Here is a 12136-nt window from a genome sequence, read left to right as displayed (position 1 = left end):
CCTAAAATAAAGGCCCATTGGGGCATCACTTACATTGTACTATCGCTAATTATGCATTTGTTGTTATAAGGGAATTCTGTTTGCATTAAAGGGTGGAAAAACTTTTTTTTAAATCAATTGGTGCCAGAAAGTTAAACAGATTAGTAAATGACTTCTATTAAAAAATCTTAATCCTTCCAGTACTTATCAGCTGCTGTATGCACCACAGGAAGTTGTGTAGTTCTTTCCCATCTGACCACAGTGCTCTCTGCAGACACCTCTGTCTGTGTCGAGAACTGTTCGGAGGAGGAGAGGTTTGCTATGGGGATTTGCCCCATGCTCTGGAACAGTTCCTGACATGGACAGAGGTGTCAGCAGAGAGCACTGTGGTCAGACAGAAAGGAAGTTCAAAAAGAAAAGAACTTCATGTGGAGCATACAGCAGCTGATAAGTACTGGAAGGATTAAGATTTTTAAATAGAAGTCATTTACAAATCTGTTTGACTGTCTGTCACCAGTTGATATAACAAAAAATGTTTTCCAGGGGAGTACCCCCTTTAAAACCACAGATTGCCTATAATGGGGGGGGGGGGGGGAGGGCTATTCATCAAGAGTAGTGTAGGCAAGCATCTTTTTACCCCATTAATCTTGTGGGGGAGACTGTGTACCTGCACCAGATTTATTACTTGTGATAATTCTGGTGCTGATCTAATTTCTTACTTCAGTACACCACTTTGTATGGTGATTCCTTTGGGACTTTTTGTGGGACTTTTTATCCCATGCGAAAAATAGTGCAACTTTTTAATAATGCTGTTTGCAATCAGTTTTGTAAACCAAGTCGGCAGGTGTAGATTTGGGCCTCAGTTGCGACAAAAGATGCGACAAACTAAAAAGTCGCAAATTACAAATTCCTGACCACTACATGATTTTAACTGAAATCTCAACTTTGTATGTTTTCTTTTTTTTTAAAGAAATATTTTAAAGGAAAAGTTGCAATGAAAAGTTTTTAAAAAGCATCTGAGACAAACTGTACAACAAATGTACACCACAAAAACAGGGTCAAACCAATGATACATTCCCCCCTATATGGCCAAACATATGTTGACCCTTTGACCACCACACCTGTGGGAGGTTGATGGTCTTCCCTTTTCATAATCATGAGTGGTAAAATGGATCAGCAGTAACAGCCGCAACTCTTTAATCAAGGCTTTTCACAGGATTTTTGGCTTTTGTGTGTTTGGGAATTAGGCTAGGTTCAGACTAAGGAATTACCAAGCATAAAAATACTCAGTTCCATTGCTGTCTATAGGATTCCACTGCACAGTGCACACTAGGGAATTTCAGCACTGGCGCCTTCGCTGCTAAAATTCCACCACCGGGTTCTTTCGGCAGAATACATTGGTGTCTATGGGGACCGGTAAGGTCCACATGGTCCTAGCACCGACTAATTCAGTCTGTGCCAGCCACCTTTGGAATCTTCCTCGGGACATGCTGAGGAGAGGTACATGCATATTTATGGAGGGAGCATATAGCAGGGCCGGTACAGACGGACAGAACGGTGCAACAAGGTGCTGGGGAACATCCCCAATTCACCAAAAATATCATTCACACATTAGAACTTTTGCACAGAAATTAGGGAAAACACAGCGGATTTTAAAGAGGTTATCCAGGGAAAAACTTTTTATACCTCAACTGGTTCCAGAAAGTTAAAAAGATATGTAAATTACTTGTATTAAAAAATCTTAATCCTTTCACTACTTATGAGCTGCTCATGTTGAGTTGTTCTTTTCTGTCTAAGTGCTCTCCTATGAAACCTGTCTCGGGTACTGTCCAGAGTAGAAGCAAATCCCCATAGCAAACCTCTTCTACTCTGTGCAGTTCCAGAGACAGATGTCAGCAGAGAGCACTGTTGCCAGACAGAAAAGAACAACTCAACTTCAGCAGCTGATAATTATTGGAAAGATTAAGATTTTTTAATAGAAGTAATTTACAAATCTGTTTAACTTTCTGGCACCAGTTGATTTAAAAAAAAAAAATGTTTTCCACCAGAGTACCCCTTTAAGCGACTGGACACAGCAGTTTGCTGATGGCCCTTATGATTTCCTCCTTCTATAAGCTTTTGCACTTGCTACTTGTTTATGTTCCAAAAGTTCCAAATAGAAATGGATTACGCACAAAAAAATCTAAATCTGCTACTAATCATTTATCCTTCCACTATTCTATTTAAAAATCTTAATCCTTCCACTACTTATCAGCTGCTGTATGCTACAGAGGAAGTTCTTTTCTTTTTGAATTTCCTTTCTGTCTGACCACACTGCTCTCTGCTGACACCTCTGTCCGTGTCAGGAACTGTCTAGAGCAGGGGTCTCAAACTCCCGGCCCGCGGGCCATTTGCGGTACGAAAGTTTGTGGCCTGCACCAAGTATGTGTAATTTGTATTGCCCGATGGCAGGTAAATTCTTCAGGCATTTAGCCCTGCTTCGGGCAAGCAGCGCTAAATGCCGGAAGGCTTCACTTGCCTCACCCTCCTCCCTTAGTCTCCGGTTGGCCGGCCGGCCTGAGTCTGATGAGGGACATTGCGCATGTGACGTCCCTCCTCAGACCTGCACAGGAGGACGTCACTCGTCAGGCCGCCGCCGGAGAGGAGAAACGCAGCGCAGGACAGGTAAGTGTGTCTATGTGTGTGTGGGGACCCTGCTACTACCAAATGTGGGGAGCCTGCTACTACCTAATGTGGGGAACCTGTTGCCTACCTAATATGGGGACCCTGCTACTACCAAATGTGGGGAACCTGCTACTACCAAATGTGGGGAGCCTGCTACTACCTAATGTGGGGAACCTGCTACTACCTAATGTGGGGAACCTGCTTCTACCTAATGTGGGGAACCTGCTTCTACCTAATGTGGGGAACCTGCTTCCACCTAATGTGGGGAACCTGCTACTACCTAATGTGGGGAACCTGCTACTACCTAATGTGGGGAACCTGCTACTACCTAATATGGGGAACCTGCTTCTACCTAATGTGGGGAACCTGCTTCTACCTAATGTGGGGAACCTGCTTCTACCTTATGTGGGGAACCTGCTTCTACCTTATGTGGGGAACCTGCTTCTACCTTATGTGGGGAACCTGCTTCTACCTTATGTGGGGAACCTGCTACTAACTTATGTGGGGAATCTGCTTCTACCTTATGTGGGGAACCTGCTACTAACTTATGTGGGGAACCTGCTTCTACCTTATGTGGGGAACCTGCTTCTACCTTATGTGGGGAACCTGCTTCTACCTTATGTGGGGAACCTGCTACTACCTTATGTGGGGAACCTGCTACTACCTTATGTGGGGAACCTGCTACTACCTAATGTGGGCACCTACTACTACCTAATGTGGGGAACCTGCTACTACCTAATGTGGGGAACCTGCTACTACCTAATGTGGGGAACCTGCTACTACCTAATGTGGGGAACCTGCTACTACCTAATGTGGGGAACCTGCTACTACCTAATGTGGGGAACCTGCTACTACCTAATGTGGGGAACCTGCTACTACCTAATGTGGGGAACCTGCTACTACCTAATGTGGGGAACCTGCTACTACCTAATGTGGGGAACCTGCTACTACCTAATGTGGGGAACCTGCTTCTCCTTAATTTGGGGAACCTGCTACTACCTTTTGTGGGGAACCCCCAGAAGTAGCACCCCCCATCATCCGTCAGCTCATGCTTTTACCACACGGGGGTAGGGGAAATGGGGGGGAGGGTGTTGCTGGTGGATGATGAGGGGCGCATGATGGGGGCATTATATGTAAGGGGTGCATGATGGGGGCATTATATGTAAGGGAGGCATGCAGCCCAGCCTCACCCAGCTGCTACCTCCAGTGGCCCCCAGATAATTTGAGTTTGAGACCCCTGGTCTAGAGCATGAGAGGTTTGCTATGGGGATTGGCTCCTGTTCCTTACAGTTCCTGAAATGGACAGAGGTGTCAGTAGAGAGCACTGTGGTCAGACAGAAATGAAATTAAAAAAGAAAAAAACTTTCCATGGAGCATACAGCAGCTGATAAGTACTGGAAGGATTAGAATTAGATTAGATTTACAAATCTGTTTAACTTTCTGGCACCAGTTGATATTAAAATAAATTTGTTTTCCACCGGAGTACCCCTTTAAGCAGTACTTCAAGGTCGGGTGGTGTGGGTGCTTTACATTACTCATTGTGCATGGTTATCTTAGGCTTCTGTGCAGTTGCTCAGCCATGAAAACACTTTCCTGAAGCTCCTGATGCACAGGTCTTGTGCTTGTCCCTTCCTGGAGGCAGCATGGAACTCTGTAATGAGTAATACGAAAAAAGAATAGGTGATTTATACCTGCCCTGCACTTAAACACTTGGCGGCCTCTTTGTGCGATTTTGCACTCTTCGTGGCTGAGCTGTTGTCTCCCCTCCACAATCATAGTACTTGAAGCCTTCTCTAAGTAGACATTGACGCCACAGTTGTAGTGGAAGGATAAATGATTAGTAGCAGATTTAGATTTTTTTTGTGCGTAATCCATTTCTATTTGGAACTTTTGGAACATAAACAAGTAGCAAGTGCAAAAGCTTATAGAAGGAGGAAATCATAAGGGCCATCAGCAAACTGCTGTGTCCAGTCGCTTAAAGGGGTACTCTGGTGGAAAACATTTTTTTTTTTTTAAATCAACTGGTGCCAGAAAGTTAAACAGAATTGTAAATTACTTATATTAAAAAATCTTAATCCTTCCAGTACTTATTAGCTGCTCAATACTACAGAGGAAATTCCTTTCTTTTTGGAACACAGAGCTCTCTGCTGACATCATAAGCACAGTGCTCTCTGCTGACATCTCTGTCCATTTTAAGAACTGTCCAGAGTAGGAGAAAATCCCCATAGCAAACATATGCTGCTCTGGACAGTTCCTAAAATGGACAGAGATGTCAGCAGAGAGCACTGTGCTCGTGATTTCAGCAGAGAGCTCTGTGTTCCAAAAAGAAAAGAAATTCCTCTGTAAATTACTTCTATTCAAAAAAATTAATTCTTCCAGTACTTATCAGCTGCTGTATGTTGCACAGGAAGTTCTTTTCTTTTTGAATTTCTTTTCTGTCTGACCACAGTGCTCTCTGCTGACACCTCTGTCCATGTCAGGAACTGTCCAGAGCAGGAGAGGTTTGCTATAGGGATTTTCTCCTGCTCTCGACAGTTCCACACATGGAAAGAGGTGTCAGCAGACAGCACTGTGGTCAGACAGAAGATAAATTCAAAAAGAAAAGAACTTCCTGTTGAGCATACAGCAGCTGATAAGTACTGGAAGGATTAAGATTTTTTTAATAGTAGTAATTTACAAATCTGTTTAACTTTCTGGCACTAGTTGATTTAAAAATAAAAAATAAAAAGTTTTCCACCGGAGTACCCCTTTTAAAGGGGTTGTCCAGGATTGGAAAAATACAAATACAGCTTCTCTTTTTCAAAAACAGCCCCACTATTGTCCACAGGTCATGTGTAGTACTGCAGCTCAGTCCCATTCACTTTAATGGAGCCGACTTGCAATACCAGACACGAACTGTGGACAGGAATGGTGCTGTTTTTGCAAGAAAGAAACAGTATTGTTCTAATCCTGGACAACCCCTTTTAATGGACAGCTTCATTGCAATGTCCAATCCATCAGGAGCTTTAGTGGGAACGAGTGGCTGGATTGGACACGTAATGGAATCATATAAGGCCGTTCTTAGATGTTGACTCGGCTTGATCAGAGTATACTCCTGCTAAAATACCATGAACAGATTGTTGTTCTCGTTACCAGGGCTGAGGATAGGTGTTGTTGATTGGGAAAAACCCGTTGGGAGACATCTGCAGTAAGATACACAGCTCCCATTAGGTGGAGGTTTTCCTATATCCATCATATATTTGATGCATTTACCATCTATTTTTTTAGATTCTTAGTACTGTAGAAATATTTCCGCTATAGATCTTGACACAAAACTGTAGTGATTCTGTAGTGGAGTTTGTGAATGTCACATTCAGATTGTGCTGTAAATTGAAAGGGTGAAAATCTTCTGCTTACCCTAAAACAGTGGTCTCAAACTGTGGTCCTCCAGATGTTGCAAAACTTCAACTCCCAGCATGCCCGGACAGCCAACGGCTGTCCGGGCATGCTGGGAGTTGAAGTTTTGCAATATCTGGAGGGCCACAGTTTCAGACCACTGCCCTAAGAGAATGAGCAACATATACTTACCTCTTCCCTTGCCGCTGCTGCTGCTGTCGCTGTCAGGCCTTCCGGTCCCCACTGCGGTCCTGTTCTTCCAACTTCCGATGATGTTTTTGCTTCTGCTAGACATGTCCCTTCATCAAATTATAGCTGAGCATTAGCAGAAGGAAAAAGAACAAGACCACAGCAGGGTTTGGAAAACCTGACATAAGCCACAGCAGGGGAAGCGTGAGGGGTAAGTATACCATACTTTTATTTAATTTTTCTAGTGCACAGGGAGCTATATACAATAGTATTTTATTTGCCCAGAAAACATTATTATACTTAAAGGGGTATTCCAGGAAAAAACTTTTATATATATATATATATATATATATATATATATATATATATATATCAACTAGCTCCAGAAAGTTAAACAGATTTGTAAATTACTTCTTCTGTTAAAAAAAATCTTAATCCTTCCAATAATTATCAGCTGCTGAAGTTGAGTTGTTCTTTTCTGTCTGGCAACAACGCTCTCTGCTGACATCTCTGCTTGTCTCGGGAACTGCACAGAGTAGAATAGTAGGTTTGCTATGGGGATTTGCTTCTACTCTGGACAGTTCTCGAGACAGGTGTCATCAGAGAGCACTTAGACAGAAAAGAACAACTCAGCTACAGCAGCTCATAAGTACCGAAAGGATTAAGATTTTTTTAATAGAAGTAATTTACAAATCTGTCTAACTTTCTGGAGCCAGTTGATGTATAAAAAAAGTTTTTTTTCCTGGATAACCCCTTTAAAATCCGCAGTGTTTTCCCTAATTTCTAATGTGTAAATGATCATTTTGGTGAACTGGGGATGTTCCTCAGCCCCTTGTTGCACCGTTCTGTCCGTCTGTACCAGCCCTGTGATACGCTCTCTACATAAATATGCATGCACCTCTCCTCAGCATGTTGCCGGGGAAGATTCCAAGGGTGGCTGGCACAGACTGAATTAGTCAGTGCTAGGACCATGTGGACCTTATCGGTCCCCATAGACACCAATGTATTCTACCGAAATAACCCGGTGGTGGAATTTTAGCAGCGAAGGCTCCGGTGCTGAAAACTACAGCAGCTCATAAGTACTGAATGGATTAAGATTTTTTGATTGAAGTAATTTACAAATCTGTTAACTTTCTGGATCCAGTTGATATATACGGTATATATGAAAAAAACGTTGTTTTTTTTCCTGGATAACCCCTTTAAATAGGTATTCCATTGTGGTTTATTTTTGTAAATGGTGTTGAGACGCTTAATTAAAAACTAACATACAAAGCAAACTTGCTTTCACTGATCCCTGCCATAGCCATTCTGATGGCTCCCGGTGCCCGCTGCTCCCCACTCCTTCTGGGAATTTCCTGTAGGGCCAACACATCACTCAGGAAGCAGCGGAGAACAGTGGGGACCTGAAGCCATCAGAAAGACCTCAGCGAGGGATCGAGGCCAGTTAGAAGGAATGCGTTTTTGTTTTTATAGCTCCCTGACTGATTTTTGGGGGTTGAATACACCTTTAAACTCCTATGGAATGTTTTTTATGACGATGGCTGTGTCTCTTTGAAATAGTACAATGTAAAGTTTAATCACTGGTAATTGTAAATACTATAACATTAGTCATAAGTGAGCGCTCCTGCCATGTGCTCATAGATCGGTGACAGGCCATTATTATTTTCTCAGAATATTTTTTGTTAATTTTTAAGTTAACAATTGTGCAATTATAAGGTATGATTACTTATAATTGAGACCTTTGTAAGGACAAGTCATCAACATACCTGGCTGTAACGTAGATATAGTGTGTGGTGAATGAAAAGAACGGGTAACTTTTATATATGTGGGTTCAAGAATAATTATATTGGCTATGAATTGTGTATAAATGTGTGTAGCTGGGTTAATATATTTTGAATGATGTCAGAGTTATACTTTAGTAGATAGATATTAGATAGATAAATCTGTGATCGATATCAGAGGGATAGATCTCAGAGGAATAAAGGTATTATAGACAGATATAAGAGATAGGTGGATAGGTATACAGATAGGAGATAGATGGATAGATAGATATGAGATAGAGAGATCGATATGAGATAGATAGATAAGAGAGAAAGATAGATATGAGAGAGAGAGAGATAGATAGATAGATATGAGATAGATAAATAGAAATGAGATAAATAGATGGGTAGATAGATATGAGATGGATAAATAGATAGATATGAGATAGATAGATAGATATGAGATAGATAGAAATGAGATAAATAGATGGATAGATAGATATGAGATAGATATGATAATTATATAGATATTGGATATATTGCAAGGTAATAGAGATAGATATGCTATAAGGTCATAGAATTGTAAATAGAAAGAAAGATTCTAGATAGATAAAAAGATAGTAGCTAGATATAAAGTACTTAGAGGGACAAATAGATGTTAGAAATATGATAGATATAAAATATAGATGTCGTGGAAGTCCACTCAGAGCACATGGTTGACATATGAATAGATATTTGTTTCTGTTGTCAGCCAGTCATATGTTCTTGTGATAGCATTTAGTTATATTTGGGTCTGATCAGCAGTCTGCAGTACACAGTGCGTACCTTTACACAACAAAGACCCCAGGACCCATATCTGATGCCGTCCTACTAGGAGGGGAATTCTCCACCTTATCAATCGTGCTGTAGAACAAAGCATAAACTGTGATTGTAGTTATGCCGTCTATTATGTCTACCGTTTGGTCTAAATCTCCCGGTTCTCTTCAAGGAACAACAGAGAGAACTTGAATCATCCTATGAACAAAGGCTAAATGAAAAGGATTTGGTGGTGGATAGCCTGAAATCTGCTTTACACAATGAAGAAATCAAGTGTACAGAACTGGAAGAGAGAATATATGCGGCTGAGAAATCTGTCGATGAACTGAGAGAAGAGTTAACCCAGAAGAGCCAGGAAATAAATAGCCTCTCTGAGGAGCTAAACACTTCCAAACAAAGAGAGAGGAGATCCTCAGACGAAATCAAGCAGTTAATGGGCACTGTGGAAGACCTTCAGAAAAAGCATCATAAAGACAGTCAGTCGGAGGCAGACCTCGCTCAGCGAATGGAATCGGAGACACAAAGAAAACTGGAGCAGCTTCAGGCTGAGCTAGACGAGATGTACGGCCAGCAGATTGTTCAGATGAAGCAGGAGCTAGTCAGACAGCATACATTAGAGATACAGAGGCTCCTGGACCAGCACAAGCTAGAGCTGGACAACGTCTCTAGGCAGACATCCATCAACGTGACCAGTGAACGCATCAATGAACTCAATGCTGTTATAAGTGAATTAAATGCCAAGCTGCAAGAGTCCGATGAGCATAGGAAAAAAATGAAAGAAGATTTATCCAAAAAACTTCACATTGCTTCATCTGAAAAATCCCACCTGCAAAAGCAAATCGAGGACCTACTACAGGACCTAAGTTTTGCCAGGGAGCAGATCCAGAAAGTCAAGCAGAGCCTTACCGAAAAGGAAAACCAACTCAACGAAGCCAACAGTTTCCTGACCACCATTGACGACCTTAAGGCAGAAGTGGTTGCCGCCAAGGAATTTACCAAAGAATTAGAATCTAAACATGAAGCCGAAGTGACCAATTACAAAATTAAGTTAGAAATGTTAGAACGGGAGAAGGATGCTGTGCTTGATAGGATGGCGGAGTCTCAAGAGGCAGAGCTGGAGAAACTTAGGACGTATTTCTTATTCAGTCAAGAAGAGGATCTCGCTAAGATGAGAGAAGAGTTGAATCGAGAGCATAGAACGAATATCGAGAACCTGAAAGATAACTTAGAAATGCAATACAAGAGCCAGATAGAGCAGATACAACATGAACTGAATCAGACCATCACTGCCATGCAGTCAGAAAAAGATAGCTTGATAACCAAACAGAATAATCTGGTGCTTGAAGTTTCCAAGCTGAAGGACTTGCCGCAATGTGTCTACGATCCCAGGTCAGAAGAAATGATGGTTCAGATTAATGAACTGCAGAAAGAGTTGGAGTGTTTGAGAAGAGAGGAAAAGGAGAAGGGAAGTATGGAGCAAGAGGTTCAAGTTTTACAGCTCCGAATCAAAGTGCTCGAGAAAGAGGTGGAAGATAAAGATGCTCTCAAGAAGAAACTGATTGTTCTAGAGGCTGACAATAGGCTTCTTAGGGATGAAAATGATGCCTTACAAAATACGACAAAAGACTGTAACACTGAAAACTGTGATAAATTTACTGAACTAGCTAATTTAGACCTCAAAAACCAGATTGAAGTACTCTCTTCAGAAAACGAAAGTCTGAGGAACTTGGAGCTTCGGCTGAGAGAGGAGATCGAACAACAGAAGAATACCTTCTCCTTCGCTGAAAAGAACTTTGAGGTCAACTATCATGAACTTAAGGATGAGTATACCTTCCTGGTGAAGGAGAAGGAGCAATTAGAAGACAGTAAATCTAAGATGGAAGAAGACTTTAGGATAAGGTTACAAGCTTTAGGTGACGAACTTGCAAAGTTTAAAGGTAATACAATGGGAGAGCCTCGGTTGGGGGCTGCCAAATCTATCAAAGTCGATAGGCTTGATGTTGGAGACGTGGTTGAGAAAGATACAACAGAATTAATGGAGAAACTAGAGATTGCTCAGCGGGATAAGGAAGAATTATCTCTGAAACTTTCCGGTCTCTCAGAAGAGTTACAACTAAAGCAAAATGAAATCAACCAGTTAAAAGAAAAAGTTGAGGCACTAGTTTTAGGAAGAGATCATGACACGACAGAGGATGAATCATGTTTGAAAGACAATGTCCCAATAGAGGTCAATAGCCATATTCTAACGTCCAGTGATGGAGTTGACACTCGTAAACTAGAAGAAAGTATCCATCCAATTGAAAGTCCTCCCTTACATGTATCTCCTCAAGTTAGTCATTTTCAAAAAGAACTTCAAGATGCGTTAATGGAAAAAGAATCCCTTTTACAAAGGGTACATGAGTTGTCTGGTAAGCTGGAGGCTGAAACTTCTCTGGTGGAAATCGCACAACTGGAGAAAGATGAGCTGCAGCGGAAAGTGGAGGCAGCCGTCCAGGAGCAGGTAGGCTGGCAATCCACAATTAGAATGTCAATGTGTAAGAATAATTCATACCATAGCTCATAATGATGCTTCTCGATTCTGTCGTTATCTCTTTCACTTCTATGTATATCTTGTTGTCCCCTCTCTCTATCTTCTCGTCCCCTTCCTCTTTTCGCTCCCTCTGTCCTCATCCCCTTCTTTCTTCTTATCCCCATTCTCCTCGCCCCTCCCTGTCCACAACCCCCCATTATCACCTTCCTGTCCTGGTCCCCCTCTCTGTCCTCATCGCCTCACTTTATCCTTATCCCCTCCTCTGTCGTCGCACCCATCTCTGTCCTCACCCCCCTTTGTTTCCTAGTCCACCTGACCTCATCCCCCTCTATGTCCTCATCCCCCTGTTCTTGCCCCCCCCCCCTGTCATCTTCCTCCACCCGTGGTATTTCCCCTTTCGTTGTCCCCTTTGCTGTTCTTGCCCTCTCTATTCTTGCCCCCACCCTTGTCCCCCCCTTTCCTTATCCCCCTTTGTCCTTGTCCATCCCTCTTTCTTCATCCACTCCTCTGTCCCTGTCACTCTCTGTCCTCTCCCCCTATTTGTCCTTGTCCCCCTCTTTCCTCACCCCCCTCAGTCCCTGTCACCATCTGTGTCCCCCCTCTATGTCCTTGTCCCCCAGTTTCCTCGGTCCCTGTCACATTCTTTGTCCCTGTCACACTGTGTCCTCCCCCCCTCTTTCCCACCTCTGTCCCTGTCACACTGTGTCCTCTCCCCCTCTTTGTCCTTGCCCCCCCCCTTTCCTCATCCCCCCCTCTGTCCCTGTCATACTCTCTGCCCCCCCCTTGTCCTTGCCCCCTCCTCATCCCCCCCTCTGTCCCTGTC

General features: G+C 42.6%; 1 protein-coding gene across 4 annotated transcripts in view; it reads left to right on the top strand.

Annotated features, from left to right (window-relative positions):
- The window catches only part of AKAP9 (A-kinase anchoring protein 9), a 330692-nt gene that overhangs the window by 107200 nt on the left and 211356 nt on the right, over positions 1-12136 (top strand). For all 4 annotated transcript variants that reach the window (XM_056519035.1, XM_056519033.1, XM_056519032.1 and 1 more), the window contains one exon: positions 8956-11283. In XM_056519035.1, the coding sequence (XP_056375010.1) occupies positions 8956-11283 (2328 nt within the window). The remainder of the gene's footprint in view (positions 1-8955; positions 11284-12136) is intronic.

The sequence above is a fragment of the Hyla sarda genome, chromosome 5 (genome assembly GCF_029499605.1).
Source record: "Hyla sarda isolate aHylSar1 chromosome 5, aHylSar1.hap1, whole genome shotgun sequence".
NCBI lineage: Eukaryota > Metazoa > Chordata > Amphibia > Anura > Hylidae > Hyla > Hyla sarda.
This window is presented reverse-complemented; position numbering and strand designations above follow the sequence as displayed.